Source organism: Caretta caretta, chromosome 27 (assembly GCF_965140235.1).
Source record: "Caretta caretta isolate rCarCar2 chromosome 27, rCarCar1.hap1, whole genome shotgun sequence".
NCBI lineage: Eukaryota > Metazoa > Chordata > Testudines > Cheloniidae > Caretta > Caretta caretta.
In genome coordinates, this window is record NC_134232.1 from 7337008 (window position 1) to 7360308 (window position 23301).

The following is a 23301-nucleotide window of genomic DNA, read 5'->3' on the forward strand; positions in this document are numbered from 1 at the left end:
GTGAAGCACTGGAATGGGTTACCTAGGGAGGTGGTGGAATCTCCATTCTTATTGGTTTTTAAGGCCTGGCTTGACAAAGCCCTGGCTGGGATGATTTAGCTGGGATTGATCTGGCTTTGAGCAGGGGGTTGGACTAGATGACCTCCTGAGGTCTCTTCTAACCTTGATCTTCTATGATTCTATTAAATGCTATCACAGCTAAACAGCAGAGTAAACGAGACAGTTAGAAACAAAAAGGCATCCTTTAAAAATTGGAAGTCTGATCTTACTGATTGTGATAGAAAGGAGCATAAACTCTGGCAAGTCAACTATAAAACTATAATAAGGCCAAGTAAGAATTTGAAGAGCAGCTAGCCAAGAACAGAAAAACTAACAGCAAAAAAAAAAAATTCAGTAAATGTGAAAGCAGGAAGTCTGTCAAACAATTATAAGTGCCACTGCACAATCAAAGGGCTAAAGGAGCACTCGAAGACAAAGCAATTGCAGAGAAGCTAAATGAATTCTTTGCTTCAGTCTTCACTGCAGAGGACATGGGGGAGATCCCCACACCCAAGCCATTCTTTTAGGTTAGAAGTCTGAGGAACTGTTCCAGACTGAGGTGTCAGTAAAGGAGGTTTGGAGACAAACTGACTAATTAAACAGTAATAAGTCACCAGGGCCAGATGGTATTCACTAAAGAGTTCTGAAGGAACTCAAATATGAAATGGAAGAACTATTCATCGTGGCAGGTAACTTAGCGCTTAAATCAGCTTCTGTACCAGATGACTGGAGGGTAGTTAATATAATACCTGTTTTTAAAAAAGGCTCCAAAAGTGATCCTGCCAATTACAGGCCAGTAATCCTAACTTCAGTATGAGGCAAATTGGTTGAAACTGTAGTAAAGAACAAAATTATCAGACATGTATATAAACACGATATTTTGAGGAAGAGTTAACATAGCTTTTGGAAAGGGAACTCATGCAGTACTAATCTGTTAGAATTCTTTGAGGGAGTCAACAAGGATGTGGACAAGGGTGATCCAGTGGATATAAAAAGAAAAGGAGTACTAGTAGCACCTTAGAGACTAACCAATTTATTTGAGCATACGCGTTCATGAGCTATAGCTCACTTCATCCGATGAAGTGAGCTGTAGCTCACGAAAGCTTATGCTCAAATAAATTGGTTAGTCTCTTAGGTGCCACAAGTCCTCCTTTTCATTTTGTGAATACAGACTAACACGGCTGCTACTCTGAAACCAGTGGATATAGTGAACTTGGACTTTCAGAAACCCTTTGACAAGGTCCCTCACCAAAAGCTCTTAAGAAAAGTAAGCAGTCATGGGATAAGAGGAAAGTTCATCTCATGATCCGTAACTGGTTAGAAGACAGGAAACAGGGTAAGAATAAATGGTCAGTTTTCACAATGGAGAGAGGTAAATAGGGTCCCCTAAAGATCTCTGCTGGGACCTATGCTGTTCAGCATGTTCATAAATAATCTGGAAGAGGGGATAAACAGGCTGCAAAATTTACAGATGATACAAAATTACTAAAATAGTTAAATACAAAACTGACTGAAGAGTTACAAAGATATCTCACAAAAGTGAGCAATAAGGTGACAAAATGGCAGATGAAATTCACTCTTGATAATGCAAAGTAACACACATTGGAAAAAATAATCTCAACTATACATGCAAAGGGTAGGGTCAAAATTAGCAGTTACCACTCAAGAAAGAGATCTTGGAGTCATTGTGGATAGTTCTCTGAAAATATCTGCTCAATGTGCAGCGGCAGTCAAAAAAACAGAATGCTAGGAGCCATTGGGAGAGGGATAGTTAATAAAACAGAAAATATCATAATGCCACTATAAAAATCCACTGTATGCCCACACCTTGAATACACACTTGAATACCATCTCAAGAAAGATATGTTAGAATTGGAAAAGGTGCAGAGAAGGGTAGTTAAAATGATTAGGGGTATGGAACAGCTTCCTTACAAGGGGAGATTAATAAGACTGGGACTGTTCATCTTGGAAAAGAGACAACTAAGGGGGGATATGATAGAGGTCTATAAAATCATGAAGGGTGTGGAAAAAGTGAATAGGGAAGTATTTAGTTACCCCTTCACATAACACAAGAGCTAGGGGTCACACAATGAGATTAATAGGCAAAAGGGCTTAGAACAAACGTAAGGAAGTACTTCTTCACACAATGCACAGTCAGCCTGTGGAGCTTGCTACCATGGGATGTTGCGATGGCCAAACATATCACTGGGTTAAAAAAAGAATAAGATAAATTCATGGAAGATAGGTCCGTCAATGGCAATTAGCCAAGATAGTCAGGGATGCAACCCCATGCTCCAGGTGTCCCTAAATCTCCAACTGCCAGTATCCTGTCTTCAAACAATGGCCAGGGCTAGGTGCTAGCCCTGGCCATTGTTTGAAGACAGGATACTGGGCTAAATGAACCATTGATGAACCAGTATGGCCGTTCTTATGGTCTTTATTTGACAAATGTTTAGCTAAAAGCTGCAGGACTTGAAAATAATAAATTTAGAAAACTGTTAGTTCTTCAGTAGGTACCTTCTATTGTTTTTCTAAAATAAAATGGTTTTAAATGGTAAGTATATTTAACTGAAAAAATGCCTTTAAGTATTCACAGTAGTTACTATTTGTTACTTAGGTAGTACAGTCCAGCCACTCGACTGACATGCTCTATGATGGTCTCTAGATAAAAAAATGTTCAAGTCTGTGGTATCATGATGTTAAGACAAAAGGTTACTAATGCAAGTATATAGAGGAACATGTCAGATTACAACGGCAAAACAGTCATTGCTGTTTAATGCCAACAAATGATGATGATCAAACAATGGCAGTAAAAATCTATAGAGATTTTATGCATAATTATTTCATTGTCCTAGGCCTAGTATGGTTGTTTACATTATTGCAAAATGGGTGTAAAACACTACCAACTTGAACTGGTAGCAGTTACACTCACTTTGCACAAGTGTAAATGACCACACAAGGTTCAAGGCAGTGGGAAATCAGGTCTTGCATGTCAAAATAGTAGCCAAAGACATCTGTACAATTCCTTGGAGACTACAGTAGAAATAATGTTAAAGCACTATAGAAGTAAAGCTATCCTTTTAAAACCTGATCCAAAAATAGGCTCCCCTTTTCTTTTGCCTATCATCAGGCCACTGATTAATATCTGTTTGTTATGAATAAATTATCATTCTTATAGCAGGAAAGCAAGTTCCCTTGACTATTACATGACCTATAATTTAGTGCTGTTCAAAAAGACTTTAGTACTTGGTATCTAGTAAGCATAAAATAACTATGTTTACCAAATAAGAAGATATTTGGAGATAATCTAATATTAGATATGAAAATGTCTACTCTCTTTTGGTAAAAGTTCCTTAATTTATCTTTCTATGATGGAGTATGTAGGACAAGTTGAGTCAGCTCTGTGAATAAGAAGAATATTTTGTGAATCAGTTTCTGCCACGGTATTAGGTACTTTATAAACAAACAAAGAATGTGCCACATTACCCAGTGTAATGGGACTCTCTGAAAGAGAGCTCAGCGGGACCCTGTAACCTCAGAGTGACAGGGCTGGTTTAAAGATATCACTTCAGCATTAACTTGGGGATTCTTTCTTGGGGCTACAAGTTATTCGTTCACAGCGGGGGTCTAATGTGATAAATGGCTTCTGTGGCAACCTTAGTCTGTAGAGACTATTCTTAACTGGCGGGGAAGAGTATTTTGGTTAGCATTCTCATTCTCCATTAAAGAAAGATGCACTGGGACGAGAATACGAGCCTTTAACAGTAAGCCACAGCTGCACGTTTCTGTGTCGCCGGCAGCTCATTACTGTGGCATTTTATATTAACGGAGGATCTGCCCCACTGCATCTAGTATTTTTTTTAAATAAGGGTTTTGTATTGCCAGCACTTTGTTGATAAAGGTTGAATTTTAAGTGAGTGTGGTTATTATAAATGCTTAAAGTTATTCTCAGCTAACTGGCTTTTTGTTGTTAGCAAGAATCTAATTCTACAGCCTGAGATCTGTGAAATTCTTTTGTTAATTAATATTTTCTATTACATGTAGTAATTCCTTCTGCATAACATAAAGCAAATATGTTGGGTACTAGAACTAACTGGATGAATCTCTCTCTTTAGGGGCTGAGTAAAAAAGTAGGGGTGTCCTCGTCTATCTTGCAAGGGCTTTGGATCTCCTACAGCACAGAAGGTCTTTCAATGGCATTGGCATCTCTGCGAAACCTCTACACCCCTAACATAAAGGTACTGTACAGAACAGACAGTTGACGAGCTGGTTTAGTGCTTTCAGCCTCCAGTGGTCCAAGTACAAAAGATTCTCCAAGGCTCCAGTTCAGCAAGGTCCTTAGCACATGTGTAATGTTAAGCATGTGAGTAGTCTCATTGAACTCCATGGAACTCCTCAGAAACTTAGTTACACAGGTATGTAAGTAACTTGTTGAACCAGGACCTTGGTCTTTAAGTGTCCAGTTAAGATTTGATACCAATGAGTAGCGACTCCCCAACTCTTCTACGTTTAGCAGGGATTTTCTGTTAATTCCTATAAAAGAGCAAAAAGAACAGGAGTACTTGTGGCATCTTAGAGACTAACAGATTTATTTGAGCATAAGCTTTCATGGGCTGCAGCCTACTTCATCAGATGCATAGAATGGAACATACAGTAAGAAGATATATATACATACAGAGAACATGAAAAGGTAGAAGTTGCCATACCAACTCTAAGAGGCTAATTAATTAAAATGAGCTATTAGCATAGAATATAAGGGTTGGAAGGGACCTTAGGAGGTCATCTAGTCCAACCCCCTGCTCAAAGCAGGCCCAATCCCCCATTTTTGCCCCAGATCCCTAAATGGTCCCCTCAAGAAGTGAACTTACAACCCTGGGCTTAGCAGACCAATGCTCAAACCACTGAGCTATCCCTCCCCCCAGGAGGAGGAAGGGAGGGGGAACTTTTGTAGTGATAATCAAGATGGCCTATTTCAGACAGTTGACAAGAAGGTGTGAGGATACATAACATGGGGAAATAGATTCAATTTGTGTAATGACCCAGCCACTCCCAGTGGCATAAAAGAGCAGTGTCATATCTGTTCCTGATTATCATCCTTCATTGCCACTGATCTCTCCGAAATATACAGAAAGCCCCCTTGGGTGTTGTAAACCTGACAGTGCCTTGGGGGTTTGTCTGTTCTAGAGTTCTTTTCTTCTTTTCATCTCAGGGCGTTTTTGCAGCTATGGAAAGCAGTATAATGTCACCATTCATTCCTGTGCATAGCTTGTTCCTCCATTAAGCCCAGCCTGGTCATGTCCCTGCATATGATGTCCCACCATCTAGTCGGTGGTTGGACTTACCTTGCTTGTATTTGCTGGGATAAAACAGTGTAGAGCTGTGTCCCCCAGGTGGTGGGTGGAGGTAGCCCATCTTGGGGAAACCCAAAAGGGTTGCATTTGCCATGAACCAAGTATATCTAGATGAAGGAAAACTCTTGATTTAAGACCCACAGACAGAGCTCACTTAGCCTCTTCAGGCAAGTCTGTCTATTTAGAAGGAAAACTCTAATTATAAATCTGAGCAGACCAAGCTAGCGTGGAACCCTGGTACCTATTGCTATCAGGCTATGAGACATGGCATTCCCATGAGCTGGATAGGGTGGATTGGTCTAAGAAGCCATTGCATCCTAAGTTCATTTGTGGTAGAAACAGAGTTCTTTAACATGAGTTAATTGCCAATTAAGTTGAGTTAGCTGACACATTTGTACATGCTATCATGGACACTCTGCAAACATTTGTGAAGTGTCCAGATTAGCATGTACAAATATGTTAGCTAGAGTGGAAAAAAAATCAAGTGCAGACATAGCTTTAGAGAACCTTCGGGGCTTGCAGACCTTTCCCCACATGAGGATGGGGCCAGCCTGAGAGAGCCTCCTCGTAAGGAGAGGGGGCCCTTCATCCTCCTGTCTATCCCTTCCCTATCAGGGGCCCTCTCTCATCGCAGCTTCACGAGCTGTCTCTTTCGCTCTGCAGCCCAAAGCAAGGAAGGCAGCAGGAGGGGAAGCAGCAATTGGGTGACCAGTAAGCATCACAAGGCCCCTGTTGGATGGATGATCAAGCGGTTACAGAACCACCCACTGTCTTTCCCCATGTGAGGCTCCCTGTGGCCCTATGTCTGGCAGTCTGTCTAAGACCAACCTGCTCCAACACCACGCAAATTACAGAACAAAGTTCATTCTGAAAATGTTAAAGATTAGACAGCGCTCCCTCTACCTAAAATAAAGCCATGTTTTGGGCTTGTCTTTTTGTTGAAACATTGTAGTGATGAGTTTCTCTTTTGCCCTTCAGGTCAGTCGGTTGTTAATTTTGGGAGGTGCAAATGTTAACTACCGGACCGAAGTTCTAAACAATGCCCCAATTTTATGTGTCCAGTCTCACCTTGGTTACACAGAGATGGTGGCTTTGTTGCTGGAGTTTGGGGCCAACGTAGATGCCTCTTCTGAAAGTGGCCTGACTCCTCTTGGATATGCTGCTGCGGCTGGATATCTGAGCATTGTTATGCTACTGTGCAAGAAACGGGCCCAGGTAATGAGACTGTATTTATCTGATGACACTCTGACTTCCCAGGAATTCCATATTTACATGGAGGAGAAAGCAGGTAGCATGTGAAGTACATATCAAACCTCAGGAAAGAAATTGAGCCACTGTTCGCTTTTTCCTTTGCCAAGTAACGTTTCTTAACAGCACCCTTTCCTCTGGTTTTTGCACATGAAGACAGGCTAAATGATAAAAACAGACTGCCTACTCTCTTGGAACATTTTCTATACAGTCTAAACCAAATTCCTACAGTTACCAAGTGCTGGCATCTTCAGAAGCTTCAGCATCCTACCTTCTTGCTTACAAAGCCATAGTTACCCTTCATTATTAAATGCTTAATCCTGCAAGGGGCTGGACATCTCGTGTGAGTTTGCTGGACCACACATAGTATTGGGCATTAGTTGTGTCATGGTGAGGATTCTCCTTCTTCAGGAGGGACTGGTTACTGCCTGAACATGGGTAGCTTCAGTGATCTGATCTGGTATGGAAAGCCTGTGTTCTTATAAGCCCCAAGTGCAGCATCAGCAATTAAAAAATATCTGAAGAGATGCCAACTCTGCCCTCTTGTGTTTCTGTCTAGAGGGAGCATTTCAAAGGCACAAGAAGGCAGTCAGATAGTCAGCTCCATTGGAAGTCAATGGGAGGAAGGCACTTAACTCCCATTTGCGCCTATGAAGATTCCGCCCCGGCCAACACACACAGTTGCTAGCTGTCTGATGTCTATTTTACCTGTCTAGTTAGGCTGAGATTTTCAAGAGTGTAAGAGAGTTAGGTGCCCAGATTCCATTGAATTCAATGGGATTTGGGACCTTGCCTTAATCTCTCTCTGTCCCATTTCTTTTTCTCTAAGGCACCTATTCCCATGGTATCCAAGCATTGTACTAAAAATAGCACTGTGTGTGCCCTAATTGGCAGGTCTTACATTTTCCATTGTTCCTGGTGTGCATGTGTGAGTGAGGGTTTTTTTAATTATTGCAGTTTTTTGTTCTTGTGATAGAAAAGATTAGAATCCTGTTTGTAGTTCCTCACAGGTGAAGCCACAATGCTGGCTAGGTTTGCTTTTCTATGAGAATGTGCTACTTTGAAACATGTCACTAGCACAAAAGGCATAGCAGTTCTGCAGGGTCTGTAATTAGCATTCAGGGATGCAGGCCTGATACTGGAACTGAGGAATCCTGCCTTGCTAATGGCTCGCTGAAGTCATTTCTCTACAAGTCCTTGACCACAGTGTTAAATAGCAACATTGTTTTGCAATATCCAATACACCAGGGGTTCTCAAACTGGGGGTCGTGACCCCTTAGGGGGTCACAAGGTTATTATGTGGGGGGTCGCAAGCCATCAGCCTCCACCCCCAAACCCCACTTCTACTCCAGCATTTATAATAGGGTTTAATATAAAAAATGTGTTTTTAATTTATAAGGGAGGGGTCACACTCAGAGGCTTGCTGTGTGAAATGGGTCAGCAATGCAAAAGTTTGAGAACCACTGCAACACACCAGTTGGAAATATTCTCTGAACACTTCTGTCAAACTCGTCCAGTAAGAATACCCTTTGTTTAGCTTTGTGGTGAGCATTTCAACGGTTAATAGTGTGTAATGAGTCAGGTTTCAAACATTTTGTTGAACAGAAAATTTTTGCCCAGAACTGGAATGGCAGCCTCCTGGAAACAATTTGTGGTTTCTGTAAATGTTTTGCCTTAGTTCTGAAAGCAAACTAAAGGCTTGTGTGGTTTTAATACGAATGTCAGGATGTCAGGTCTTGCTGAGTTGTCAGGACAATGTAAAGGAAAAAATAGACTTTAAAAAAAAGATAAGCTGGGTGACTCCCTAACACTCACTGATAAGAAGCGGTTTTAATAAACTTCCAATGGAGTTCCGTTATATCCTCAGTCAGGGGAAATGGGAGAGAAACCCAGGGCATGAATGTGATTTTAAAAATCCCCATCCCAAATGGAAAAAAAGAAGCTAGCTTTCGTGAGTATCACCCTTCGGTACTGAGCGAATATACACAGTGTTCTGGTAGCCGGTATTTTTGGTTCAGAGATGTTGGGTTGTATCGTGGATAAATTAAACAACAATGGTCATGTGCATTTCCTGAACAAACTGATAAGTTGTTCAGCAGTGAAGTGGTTAATGAGTAGAAAGAATCTAGCGGAAATGCTTTGCTGTGATACAATACTCTTTGTATTATGGTAGGACCTAGAAGCCAAAGGTCACATTGTGGACAAACCCCTAGAAAGCAGCCCTCAGCTTCCTAGTAGGATATCAGATTATAATATCACCACCTGAAATTTCTGTTTTAATTAATGTTTCTGTGCTGCCCCCTTCTAGTGAGGCTGACTAAGGTGCAGCTGAATAAAACAGGCTGGCTAATCATTCTAACAGTGGACTCATTATGAGGTATTTTTGCTCATTTTGAAGACTTGTGAAATGGTGGGTTTAGAACATTCTCTTTTGACTCAGTGGCTCTTTGTGTCCTGAGGCAGACAAAGTCAATGGGTAGAATTTCAGTGCAACAGGAACTACAGTTGGCATACTTGAGAACACAGCGGAAACGTGCTTTTGCAGGAATGAGGCCAGTATGCTTTTAGTGTGACGAAAACCAAAGCTGTAAAGCGGTGACCTACCCAAAGAAAACAGCTGTGGCCAAGAAGATGTCTGTCCTCAGGGCAGCGATTCTTTGGGAGTGAACTTTGACTGGTTATGGATGGGGTGGTTAACTAGAAGAATGCAGAAAATGTGCATCCTGCACACGTGGCATTATTACAAAGCCAGGGCTGGAGACGCTGCGAAAGCCATGGTTTTTCAAACATGAGTTTGGTTTAATTTTATTTTGTCTTTCTGTTCCCCTGAAAGGTGGATCACTTGGACAAAAACGGTCAGTGTGCCCTGGTTCATGCGGCTCTCAGAGGTCACCTGGAGGTAGTGAAGTTCTTGATTCAGTGTGACTGGACAATGGCTGGGCAACAGCAGGGGGTATTTAAGAAGAGCCATGCCATACAACAGGCACTGATTGCAGCAGCCAGCATGGGCTACACTGAGGTAAGATGTAACTACACTGTTCGGGATCTCTGTGGGATACAGAAATAATAGGCTAGCTGTGTTCCCTGGTCACAAGGCTGAGCACAGAGGGTCTAGGAGGTGGAGTCAGTAACTTCCTCCCAAGTCAGTGGGATCCACTAATTTCTTGGCAACCTTGGTGGCCTGGGCAAAATCTATGCAGGCTTCCATCCAGAGGGAGAGTAAAAAGCCCCTAATTTATTTGAATATACCTTTAAGTAGGCAAAGGTAAAACCATGTACTGCTCACCCCACTTCCCCAGTGAGGGTAGGGGACTCTGAGATGAGGCAGTTGTTGGTTATGTGCACAGAGATGATGATATGTAAAATACTGTTTATTTTCCTGTTGGGAAGTACTATTTGGCTAAAAAATTGTTTCTGTTTAAATAAAACCCCTCTCATTAATTTCATTAATTATGAAACTTCAATCCATGAAAACATAAGTAACATGATCAGATCAGAGGAGCTAATCAAAGGGAGCTGGGTAAATCACACTGTCGAAGGGAACACAAGTTGAATTGCTTAGGAACAGATGTGCCTTTGAAGCAACAGAGCTTCTCTGCAACCTGGTCACATGACTCCTAACAGCACGCAGGATTATTTTAATGGGAAACTTCCCCAGAATTTTACTGGAGATATTTGTAATTTTTTTAAAAAGTGGTTTCAGAATAGTTTACTGTGTATGCAGCGCTATAAATGGACCTGGCACTTCGCAGACAAATAAAGATGTGTAGTCCATGTTCTGAAACGCTGACAGCCAAGGGAGGTGGAAAGCCAGTGTTATAATTAGTAATTATATAATATAATAATCATACTATAATTAAAATGTATATAATTTATAATTATAATAAAGTTAAGGTGGAATGTTACTTCAGCTGATTAAGCAGTTTGCTGACATAACAAGCATGACCATTTTTCTTCTAGCAGTAAAGCATGTATTAAAGCTGATTGACAACTGGTTTAGTCTGTGACTTCAGGCTCCCCAGGGCCCGTGTTGTACGTGCCGTTGCTTTTCAGTAATGGACAGCCCAGGCAGGCAGCTTAGAAATGGCAGTTGTAACTGAAACCCTTTCTTTTCATAGCCCCTTGCACGCTGTGTTCATGAGAGATGTTCTTGCCCTTCTCTGCCGTCAGGTTGCTATGCTGAGTACAATAGGCACTATTGCCCCACTCTTGCCTTGTGTGTCCCTTCTTGGATGAGAAAAATGTACCTTTGTCTGTCTATAAACTCTGTTCTCTCCTTTATCTCTTGCTTTCTCATATCATCTTACCAAGCACTAGGGAGATTTTAGCCAATTTCAAAAATTTACCCTTGGAGGAGATTAATTCCTTTCTTTGAAACCCAGTCTACAATGGCCAGGGAAACTATGTTGGTACCTTTAAGCGATCTGCGTAAATGTCATTCATGCTAGGCGAACAGGAGTCCTTGTGGCACCTTAGAGACTAACAAATTTATTTGAGCATGAATCCGATGAAGTGGGCTGTAGCCCACGAAAGCTTATGCTCAAATAAATTTGTTAGTCTCTAAGGTGCCACAAGGACTCCTGTTCTTTTTGCAGATACAGACTAACACGGTTGCTACTCTGAAACCTGATTCATGCTAGGAAGGAGCTAATTCTTTCTAAAGGCAGCCCAATCTAGTGACTGAAACTCAAGACAATCAGGAGACTGGAGTTCTGGTCTACACTCACTTGACTCACTTTTTAACCTTAGGAAACTCACATCACCTGTCTGTGCCTAAATTTCCCCATCAATAAAACAGGGATGTTAGTATTCACCCACCTTTCTAAAGCACTTCAAGATCCAAAGATGAAAGTCACTAAAGCACTGTTTCTTCACTGGTCGCTCTGGGTAACCCAGGAGCTATGGAACAGTCACTGCATGCACAGTATAATCTGTATACAAAACACACACAGCCTCTGAGTTGTTAGGTAGCACCACTATAAAGGCTCGTCATGTGCAGTTGTCTCAAGAGACTTGTTTTTTCCCTTGTACAGGGCAGCAGGCTCACTTGCTGATCTCGGGAAGAATATTTACCTACACTGAGGTGCCAGGCAGAGACTTTGTTCATTTTCTTTTGTTTATTCAGAACAGCGTACGTTAAGATGTCAGCAGTTTATATATAACATGCTGAAGTTCATGAGCTGACATGTCTCTTTGTTTTAGATCGTCTCCTACCTGCTCGATCTTCCAGAAAAAGATGAAGAGGAGGTGGAGCGAGCACAGATCAACAGCTTTGACAGCCTGTGGGGAGAGACAGGTAATTTCTATAGATGCTGCAGTTTCTATCTTTCATGGTTGTGTTTGTGGATTCCACTAATATCAAATACACATTTTAGACCTGCGTGTGTCATGACTTACTGAGGGGGATCAGTTTCTTCGATTTGAACTTCCCTGTAGATGCCAAAATAGGCTCTGTAACCTGCTTTATTATTTTTCCAAAAAGTGCATGGCTTGATTTTCGGGGTTACTGAGTACCTGGAAGATTCAGGTGTGCAAGACCTCTGAAAATCAGGCCAACAATCTTTTCTGGGACATGTTCCACTGTATTCAGCTAGATGAGCTCAGAACTCTCTTTTTCTACTTTGATGTTTGGCACAGCTATGAAAGGAATGTTTGCCCACACCAAAGTAACCTGCAGCTTAAACTCCTGAATGTTAAATTAGCATTTGGTTTTCTGCAAGTTTGTAAGTGCTTTATTGTAACATTGAAAATACACCTGGCAATTAAACAAATGTACTTTAATGGAGGGTAGTCCAGTTGATAATCCTGGATGCAAATCTCGAAGTGTCATCTTCCCAGTGTCTACTAGAAAAAAGGCAGCATTTCAATCCACACCCTTTACAGGTACAGCTTGTGCTCTGCCAAAGAGAGATCTGTAATATGGAGCCATTGGCTTTTAACTTGGATGAGCTAGTTAAATGTTAGCTACAGGGTTTGTGCTCTACTCACTAATCAGCTTAAACCACTGATATTATCACAGTGATATTCCTGTCCGGGTAGCCACACAATGATTTTGATCCTGCCAGCTTTAGTCAGAAATGACCTGAACCAAGGGTGCAAACACTGGGTGACGTGTAGTTTTTTGTGTGGTTAAATTGTTTTTGGTAAACAGAACACACACTTGAGTACATCTTGAATTGGTTCAGACTTTGTCGTTTGGAAAATGTACTCATGTAACCAAACCTCTGAATGTTTTCATGTTCATGGCAACACCAAAATTTGAGCCTACCAGGAAGAACCTCCTCTGGGTAACTTGAGCTTGTGAAGGACAAAAGTGTAGATGAGAATTGGCACAGCAGGCAGCCTGAACAATAACAAGATTGGTGTGGGCTAACAGCAGGAAAGTGTGAAAGGATGAAGCCTCCAGAATCAGCAGAGGAGACCAAAATACAGAATAAATATGTCATGATAATATTAACTAAATTTATTTTACAAATAAATGTTACTTTAGAGAGTCAGAGAAGGAGAAGGAAAAGGAATAGAGCGTATAGTTATCTAGATATGATCCCTGAATACTGATAAGGTATTCATTGCAATCATATAATGATATCAATGTTTTTACAGATGAGTTGTTGTCAATATGCTGACCAGTGCAGAGGTACTGTTATCTAAAATGTATTCTCTTTTACTTTAAAAATAATGCCAAAATATCAAGTTATGCTATTAATTGGAAAACAGACTCTGAAATTGAGGATGGTAATCCAAAATATTTTTAAGGTTTGGTCAAAAAACCACTAAAATATCCCTCTGTTGCGTTTACCTTGGTTAGCAGCATCAGATACTGCAGATGCGGTTTTCTTCAACATCTTCATTAATGATCTGGATGATGGGATGGATTGCACCCTTGCCAGTTTGCAGATGACACTAAACTGGGGGGAGAGGTAGATACGCTGGAGGGTAGAGATAGGGTCCAGAGTGACCTGGACAAATTGGAGGATTGGGCCAAAAGAAATCTGATGAAGTTCAACAAGGACAAGTGCAGAGTCCTGCACTTAGGATGGAAGAATCCCATGCTACAGGCTGGGGACCGACTCCCTAAGCGGCAGTTATGCAAAAAAGGACCTGGGAATTACAGTTGACGAGATGCTGGATATGAGTCAGCAGTGTGCCCTTATTGCCAAGAAGACTAATGGCATATTGGGCTGCATTAGTAGGAGCATTGCCAGCAGATTGAGGGAAGTGATTATCTCCCTCTATTTGGCACCGGTGAGGCCACATCTGGAGTATTGTGTCCAGTTTTGTGGCCCCCACTACAGAAAGGATGTGGACAAATTGGAGAGAGTCCAGTGGAGGGCAACGAAAATGATTAGGGGACTGGGGCACCTGACTTACAAGGAGAGGCTGAGGGAACTGTGCTTATTTAGTCTCCAGAAAAGAAGGGGGGGGGGAGATTTGATAGCAGCCTTCAACTACCTGAAGGGGAGTTCTAAAGAGGATGGAGTTAACTGTTCTTCATGGTGGCAGATGACAAAACAAGGAGCAGTGGTCTCAAGTTGCAGTGCGGGAGGTCTAGGTTGGATATTAGGAAACACTATTTCTCTAGGAGGGTTCTGATGCACTGGAATAGGTTACCTAGGGAGGTGGTGGAATCTCCATCCTTAGAGGTTTTTAAGGCCCAGCTTGACAAAGCCCTGGCTGGGATGATTTAGTTGGGGTTTTTCTGGCTTTGAGCAGGGGGTTGGACTAGATGACCTCCGGAGGTCTCTTCCAACCCTAATCTTCTATGATTCTATGATATCATTGGACATGAGTTAAGATAGCCCATGACTCTAGTTAAACTTGACAAAGTCTGATATTAAGCCACACAGATTTTCTGGACTAGTGTCTAACTCTCTCCCCATTTGCAGTGCAGTCTTCCTTCACATTCAGACAGCTCTCCCATATCCATGATCATCTCTGTACAGACGTCTGCCTGGAGGCTTCTCATCCATGCACCTCTGCCTGACCAGTTCCAGCAGCTTCATATTCTGCTCAGACATCTCCCATTTCCATACATCCCATGAAACTTTCCTTGCCTGACTATTCCCTGAAGGACACTTCTAGCATTTGCCTTGTTCCCTCTGTGTGTTACTGCCCCTGGCAAAGAGCTCCTTTTAAAGGAAAAGCTTTTTCGTGGCATGACTATTAGATATTTCTTTCTGTTTGTGGAGAGCTCTTGGAGTCCATCTGGTTATCTTGTAATGGCATTGATTCACATGCTAATTGCACTCAAATAGAAGAGTCATCTCTAAGGAATGCCCAATATCTGATTAAAATTGCCTTTGTGAAAGATGGTAAAATGAGCAGCCAGGAATATTGGAAATTGTCAAAATCTCAGTCTCTAGTTTTTACACATATTGCATAGGTAATGTGAGCGTCCTGTGGCTCACGAGACTCCATTTTACTTCGTTTTGGTTTTATTTTCCAAAAAGTACTTAACAATTCTCGATAAAAATAAAGAGAAATGCAGCAATGAAATGTCTCAAGCTAAAAATGCTAATCAACTTTGAAAATCCGTATTGGTTCCTGTTCTGTTTTGATACCTGTTGCTTGTCTCTCTGATCTTGTCTGGAGTAAAAGTGACTGCCTGGCTTAATGATATCATCCTACTGTCAACCGAATTGCAGTGCCAAGTTACATGATAACCGAGGAACTGCTGACAGCACAATAAAGTCAGTTCCAGATGGAATATTTAGCCCTGATACAAGACTAATATCAGAAGCCAGCAGAAAGTGTCTGTGTCACCAGTAATAATACAGTCAGAGATGGAGGTGCAAATACAACGGTGATAAATGCATCAAAATGTGTCGTCCTGCTCTGAGTATGAAAGAGATGATTGTACAAGACAGGAGACTGAAAGCACATTAGAAAGGTGGTTCTTTTTCCCAGTAGAGAAGTTGCCTTTTTCCTTACAAACAGCGCAATTGCATTTAAAAATAGATTGTTATTGAGCCCACTAGGAATGTAAAATAAATGCACATTACATAGTTGACAATATTTTGTGTTAGAGACATCACACAGTGAATCAATGGCAAAGCCCAAGACCAGAACCCAGAAGCCTTGATTCCTCCCTTGTCTGTGACCACTAGACATGGTCCCTGTCTTCTACTTTTGTAGCTTACATTCAAAGCCACATGGATATGATTATGGGTTTCATAGTCACTTCTGTTTGTAGCATTTAGAGGTTTTTCTTTTTTAACTCTTGATGTCCCCCAAACCCAAGAGAAAAAAATAAACTACAATTTGGAACAGAGAGAAGTTGAATATATCACCCACAATTAACAGGGTTGCCGCTGGAGCCCATCAACACCTCTAAATCAGCCATCCCACAGAAATGAACTTCAAAGAAGAAGAGACATGCTCCATCAGTTAGAAATAGACTCCCACCTTCTGCTCAGACTCCTACTAAAAGGAGCAAAACACTGAGGCAGAGGAGCTGTGCTGAAATACACATGAAGTTGAGGAGGAGAGGGAGGAGCTGAAAAGTCTAAAATTAATACTGAAGACAAGTAAAAGACACGTCCTACACTTAAATCTATTTTCAGATTCAATGTATCTTTTCTAACCCAGCCATGTTGTCAGAGTTTACAATGCACGTTTTGCCAGGGAGGGGAACTTTCATGTTACCAGGGCACTTGAAATATTGAAAATTAAAGATCATTTTGGTTTTGCATGAAAAGGCATTTGCAGGTGGGATCTGTCCTGGCCCAGAAACAAAGGGCAGAATTACCATTTAAATTGAAGAATGCTTGATGATATGCATTGTGTTCCAGTTGTTTCCCTGATGGGATTTCAAAATCTTACACGCTAAAATGGGATAGTAAAAAAAAAAAATCTTCCATTTGGATAGCACGGCTCTGCACTAGTTCTGAAAAAGAAAACCACAAACTCTACTAACTTCCAGCTGGCTGGCAATAATTTTACAATAACTCCATCTCTCTCTCTGCCTTCCTTCAAGAAACCCACATAGTCAGGTTCCCTAGTGAAACCAGACAAATACAACTTACATTTTGTGGAAGGGCTTTAAAGTGTTTGTGAAGAAAGCATGTACCCAGAAGTTTATGTGTTCTATTGAAATCATACCCAAGCAATGATGTACTGGGTTGTAGAATCCCTGGATTGTATGCTGTACTGTGCAGCAGAGAAGCTCTCTGCTGCAGGAGGCACAAGGGGAAATGTTTAAAGTTTCAAATTACACTGCCTTGAACTTCATAGTTAAATATACCAGTAGATTATTTGGTGATTATCATAGCTGGGGGTGGTTTTCCTGGTCTATTGCAACTTGGGGGAAAGGAAAAAGGTGTTTGTCGTACAGTACTCTTTTTCCAGGATCTTATGAAGTCTCTTTACAGAAAGGACTGACCTTTGACAATAAAATATAAGTGAATAGTGAAAATTACAACTAGCAAAATATCATAGTCTCTATCTATGCATTCTTTGTCTTTTTTAATCCTACCTATGAGGGTAGTATCTAGGCCCTGAATATAAGAACTGTAACCTTCAGGGTCATCCTGGCAGGACTGTTCTCAGCTCTGCCAGTCGTGAGACTTTAAAGAAGGGCTGGTAAAGCAGGGGGAAATGGGTGGAGGGAATGCAGATGTTTGGAGGGAAGAGAGATTTGAAATTACTTGCAGAAATTACAGCCCTAGTGAAAGCTACTCACAAATTGCCATGAAAGAGCAGAACAGGCTTTCTTTCTCTGGTATCAATTTTTGGGGTGAACTAGGCTTTTTTATTACTGTTTTTTTTTTGTTTTCACTCGAATTTTTTTATTAGTATTATTTAGTTCACTGTAATGCTCAAGTACAAGCCAGCTGAGCTGCTCCTTTTGCTTGGTGAAATTGAAAGAAAATCTGTTTAACATAAAGCACATTTTATTTTCTGATCACTGAAAGTAGAAAAGCAGACCGTTTTCTTACTGCTGGAAATACGCAGTTCTAAAAGACCTCTCTCTCTCCCCTCTTCCCCCTTTTAGCTCTGACAGCTGCTGCAGGACGGGGCAAGCTGGAAGTATGTCGTCTGCTTCTAGAGCAAGGAGCAGCGGTGGCCCAGCCAAATCGACGTGGAGTGGTGCCGTTGTTCAGTGCAGTGAGACAAGGCCACTGGCAGGTAAATGAGGTCACTGCAGCATCCTCCAAAAGTTATTTCTCATTTGACTAGGGTGGCAGGTGTGCGTGTCTTTGGTAATTATAGAGTTATGCATTGAGATAATCCCTTATACTAGTATTCCACAGAGGAAATGTTCAGCCATCAGGCTTCTGACATGCCCAGCTAAATGCTTTGGCCTAAATGTTCCACAATGTTTCATTTGGAGAGGGCGTATAAAATGAAGCCCCTTTAAGGTGTCTTAGTTCGGGCATCACAAAATCACCAGTCATTTTAGAAGATGTAGGTCTTTACTTCTAGTGCTATGTGAGTGGTTTCTCCTAAATACGATACTCTTATTATTGTGGTTAAATAGAAAAGGCTTTAAGCCTTGAAATGTAACCTGAGTTAGAATTAATGGCTGTCTTAAAAGAACCAGTGGCTGTCCTGGTGCATTCTCTATTAACTATCTAAAAGATAGAAAGTGCTGGTGTAAATTTAGCTATTATCATTAGGATTATTGTGGTTATTATTATTACAGCCTTTGTAATGCAGCCAGGACCATGCTATTTTGGTACACTTTAGTTCGTTTAGATTAAGAACAATAATATTTTCTACATGAACTAATCCACTACAACCCCCAGCCACACCTCACTTTAAAACACAGTGGCAGATAAAGCCTGGGCAACAGGTTAGGTGTCAGGCACTCCAAAGTCTGCAGTTAGCAGGGAGAAAAAATACAGATAAAGAAGTAATTTCTTTCTCTGTGTCTGAGGTTTGGGTGAGGTTTCAAGGCAGGTGGACTCCTATGCTGTATCTCAGCTCTCATTTCATCCCAGCAGAACCTCTTTGTATAAATTGTATCCTTGTTTTATGTGTTTCAGATTGTAGAGCTCTTACTCACCCATGGCGCTGATGTAAACATGGCAGATAAGCAGGGTCGGACTCCTTTGATGATGGCTGCTTCTGAGGGACATCTAGGCACCGTGGAATTCTTACTTGCACAAGGTTAGATCTTCGTTGGAGCCCAGCACTAGGCTCTGGTGTTTGAGACAGGCCAGGGTAAACCAAAAGATCAAATCACTGACATCACTGGGACACTGACAGTCTGTTGTCTGGTGGTGAAGGTTAGATCGCATGTAAGTGCATTACATTATTTGGTAGTCTCAAGGCCCCTCAGCACCTTGAACAGTTTCCTCCTCCTACCTTGTGGAATGCATACGTTGAAAACATTGAAACTCAAATTTAAAAATAAAAAAGCATGAGCTATTGCAGCGATTCTAGAATCAGAAGGGTAGCCATGTTAGTCGGGATCTGTAAAAGCGGCAAAGAGTCCTGTAGGACCTTATAGACTAACAGGTATATTGGAGCATGAGCTTTCGTGGGTGAATCCCCACTTTGTCGGATGCATGCTATTCTAGAGTGACGCTATTCTTACATCAAACAGCATGCTTCCGGGTTTGACAATATTGTCCTGCCAAATTTAATTGGAGGGTTTCTGCACTGGACTGTTGTTCCTAAAATTCTTCCTTGTTGTTACCAACAGTTCACATACACACACCCTTTGGTTGCAATGGTTGGAGAGCTAATCATAGAATCATAGAATATAAGGGTTGGAAGGGACCCCAGAAGGTCATCTAGTCCAACCCCCTGCTTGAAGCAGGACCAATTCCCAGTTAAATCATCCCAGCCAGGGCTTTGTCAAGCCTGACCTTAAAAACCTCTAAGGAAGGAGATTCTACCACCTCCCTAGGTAATGCATTCCAGTGTTTCACCACCCTCTTAGTGAAAAAGTTTTTCCTAATATCCAATCTAAACCTCCCCCACTGCAGCTTGAGACCATTACTCCTCGTTCTGTCATCTGCTACCATTGAGAACAGTCTAGAGCCATCCTCTTTGGAACCCCCTTTCAGGTAGTTGAAAGCAGCTATCAAATCCCACCTCATTCTTCTCTTCTGCAGGCTAAACAATCCCAGCTCCCTCAGCCTCTCCTCATAACTCATGTGTTCCAGACCCCTAATCATTTTTGTTGCCCTTCGCTGGACTCTCTCCAATTTATCCACATCCTTCTTGAAGTGTGGGGCCCAAAACTGGACACAGTACTCCAGATGAGGCCTCACCAATGTTGAATAGAGGGGAACGATCACGTCCCTCGATCTGCTCGCTATGCCCCTACTTATACAATGCAGATCGGGTGCTGGAATTTTACCCACCATGTCATCTAACCCTGCTGAAGGCAAGGCTAGGTGACACTGGTGGCTGCTGGCACTTGGTCTACACTAAGGCTCCCAGAGTTGCTACCACCAGTGGATCTTCATTGTTGGAAGCCATGATTTGTAATTTTAGGGAAATAGGACTGAAATAGTCATGGCCTTAGTCTTGGCTGTTCGTTTGTTTTCTGTCTTGGGTGTGTATCGCCTCAATGCCATGTGCTCATTTGAGAGCCTTATTGAATAACACATGGTGAAAGCTTCAGCCATCAAGTTTTACAGAGAAAATGTATTAAAAACAATAAAAGAACCACATGCGTGCTAAAAAGATAACCAGAGGTCATCCCAGCTCCAGCCTAGAGCTCTCGCAGGTATCAGTCCTTCAAAACTCACAACTGGGTTTTCCCCATGGTAACAAGTTCATATCTGTCTCACCTCAGAATCAGAACCACCAGCTGGTTTCTTTACACAGTTTGGGCTTTTGATGTCTAGTCTCTGGGAATAGGTTATCAGCAGACAAATACCCTCTCCTCAGGGCGTAGCTTCAAAAGATAGGGTTTTTGCATAACCAGAGGTGGAGAATTTGCATTAGGCTCTCCCTAGGGTATTCCCCAAGAAATCCACTTAGCACTTGTTGTCCTAAAATTCCATTCTTTTTTGGCACATTTGCAATATAGTCCTCTGAACTCCCAGGCCTCACATCACATCTCCCGCCTAGAGATGTTACATACAACCCCAGTCCACAATAATACATAAACTTTGCATTTAATACAATGGACCCCAAAGATACTTAAACTTAATTCAATAAGGGTTTTCAATGATATTGCAAGAAATTGCCATATCTGTTGCAGTGACACATCAAAAGCATAATCTATATCCAATGTTTCGGATATAATCCAAAAACCACATCAAAACTAGGAAACATACTTCTTGGAGATAACGAGCGTCATGATGGAAACCATTTAAATGCATGCGTCAACAAGACCAAATCCCAAGACTCAATCGTGGCTTATGAAACAGTATTGAACACAGTTTGGGACACAGTTTAACACTTGTAATTAAACCTTGTCTACGCTTTCCTGTCCTTGCGGTGCTGTCTAGGGTGGGGGCATAGCCGTATGCCATAGTGAAAGGCAGGCTGCGTCCCCACTCGTGGTGTGTAGCTACACACGGCAGAGGGGAGGCAGCGGGGAAAGGCCCCAGAAGCTTCTCTTTCTTTTAATATTTTGCTCCAGTTTGTCCTCATATTTTTTCTTTTCAGATATGCTCCCTAAACTCAAACCACTGTGGGGAGGGATATTTTCCTTATTGTCATAAGTAGCTGTGTCTATCTAGTATTCTTGCTGGCTAAAATATTAATTGTAAGACTCTTACATAGAATTATTTACGTAGCTATTTAAAATATTATTCCCATTGCTCACCCTGGCCATTCTGGGAGTATATGCCCCAGCGATCCCCACTGTTTAGTGCTGTGACTTGTAGAGCGAGATGGGCCCGCTCTTGAGATTGTTCTCATTAATCATCCTTATTCTTTTTGCCCCTATTAAAATTCTGACCTTTGCATCTCTCCATCTATCTTAAAATGAGTATTATTTAACAGACATGAGAGAGATGCGCACTCTTTAAACCTGGGTGAATGGATGGAAAACTTTCCACTGGATGGAAAACTTTACGTAGCAGAGCAAACATGAAAGAGCAGAATCAGCTAATCTGGTCCTGGATATAAAAAAGTCAGAAAAGTCCGGTTCATGTGTAATCTCCCTCTGAGCTTCATGACCCTAGAGGGGTAGAGAGGTCAAGAATATGAAAATCACCTTTCATAAGAGATGCTCTGCAATACAATAGCTTAATTAGCATCCACTAGCATAAAACATACAGCTGAAAACTTAAACCAAGCTCAGGTAGAATATAGCACTAGATGATGCATTTTAATTACAATGGCTTTGAAATCCTGTTCGGCGTTTCATTAAAATCAAAGTGTGAATCAGAAACCATAAGTGTTAATTAGTAAGTTGCAACACAAATCTTATTTAACTGTACTTGATTAGCAGAGGCAGCATTTGTAAACACGTTTTATTAACAGAGTTACTGTCATCAATCAATTTGAAATTCACATTTGCAGAATTACCTGCTGTTCTTGGTAGTATCCAGAATTGCTGGGCATGTGGACATTACATGGACATTTTCGGGCTGCAGCTGGATGGAATTCTGTCATATGTTGAGCTGGAATTGCAGTACACAGAGGCATGAGAACTCTACATGAATTTTGAGATCTCTTCGGTTTTGGATTATATCTGAAACATTGGATATTGATTATGCTTTTCAGCAGACACAGCGCATCTTGCCTCATACAGTCACCAATCTTATACTACTTGGTGCAAAAGACAGCGGGAGGGAAGGAAGAGGTCAGTGGTTCGGGATGGTTTTGGGTGTATCACAACATCAGCAGATGTTTGTTTTAAGTGAATCAGGTGGTGATATCCATCATCCTTCCGAAATATTCCTATACTACTGGCAAGCTCTGCTTTCCAACATCAGTAAAGTGAAGGACCTTTAGCATGGAAGTGAAGAAGCTTTCTTTATATACAAAACAGCTGTTTAAACAGACTCAACAGGCACAAGAGAGCTCTAAATATTTTGTCTTCCTGGTCCAGACACTGGATCATCAATGTATCTTTTGCTTTCGCTTTCCCATCTCTTCTGGGGAGCAGTGAAGTTTCAGGATGGTGTGGACAGTTACCAGCCAACAGAATAAACTTTCTCCCTCAATCCCTCAGTTCTGAAGTGCTGGCAGACCCAGCTGTGAAAAATCTTGGCTTAGATCCATATGTTCCAGTGGTGCCAAGATTACAGAGGCAAGCACTTTGAGTTCACTTGGTAAACGACAGCTTGGATTAGTGTGGAGAGGTTGTGCGTTCCAATTTAACTTGTAAACCAGGCAATGGCATGATCTCTCTGTCTGACAATGCGGAGACAGCTCTTATACCACACATCGGGAGGGACTAGTTTAAAAGCAGTTTGCAAAAATCTATCCCTCATAACAACTGAAAATATATTTGCTTTTCCAAGGGTCCAAGTCGTATTTGTTCCACCCTCTCTAGATTGTGTGCCTCTGTTTCATAGCACTGAGTCCTAAGCTATTGAAATCACCCACCACTCCTTCCCCAGCGGAGGCACACACCTACCTGGGCATTTTGATCTGTAGCTGCCCTTGGGTTCCTTTCTCTGTACAGATGCAATCTGCACCGTCCATCATCTGTTGCTGCGTGTCACTCTGCCAGGCGTGGTGATCCTAGAGCAGATCCTTGGCCCTTTTGACTGAGAATTGAAGTGGAGCCCCTCTTACAATC

The 23301-nt window shown here is 41.7% G+C and overlaps 1 protein-coding gene across 14 annotated transcripts in view; it reads left to right on the forward strand.

Annotated features, from left to right (window-relative positions):
• The window catches only part of TANC2 (tetratricopeptide repeat, ankyrin repeat and coiled-coil containing 2), a 713825-nt gene that overhangs the window by 669403 nt on the left and 21121 nt on the right, over positions 1 to 23301 (forward strand). For all 14 annotated transcript variants that reach the window (XM_048830451.2, XM_048830452.2, XM_048830456.2 and 11 more), the window contains 6 exons: positions 4155 to 4277; positions 6369 to 6605; positions 9472 to 9657; positions 11841 to 11934; positions 17632 to 17765; positions 18626 to 18749. In XM_048830451.2, the coding sequence (XP_048686408.1) occupies positions 4155 to 4277; positions 6369 to 6605; positions 9472 to 9657; positions 11841 to 11934; positions 17632 to 17765; positions 18626 to 18749 (898 nt within the window). The remainder of the gene's footprint in view (positions 1 to 4154; positions 4278 to 6368; positions 6606 to 9471; positions 9658 to 11840; positions 11935 to 17631; positions 17766 to 18625; positions 18750 to 23301) is intronic.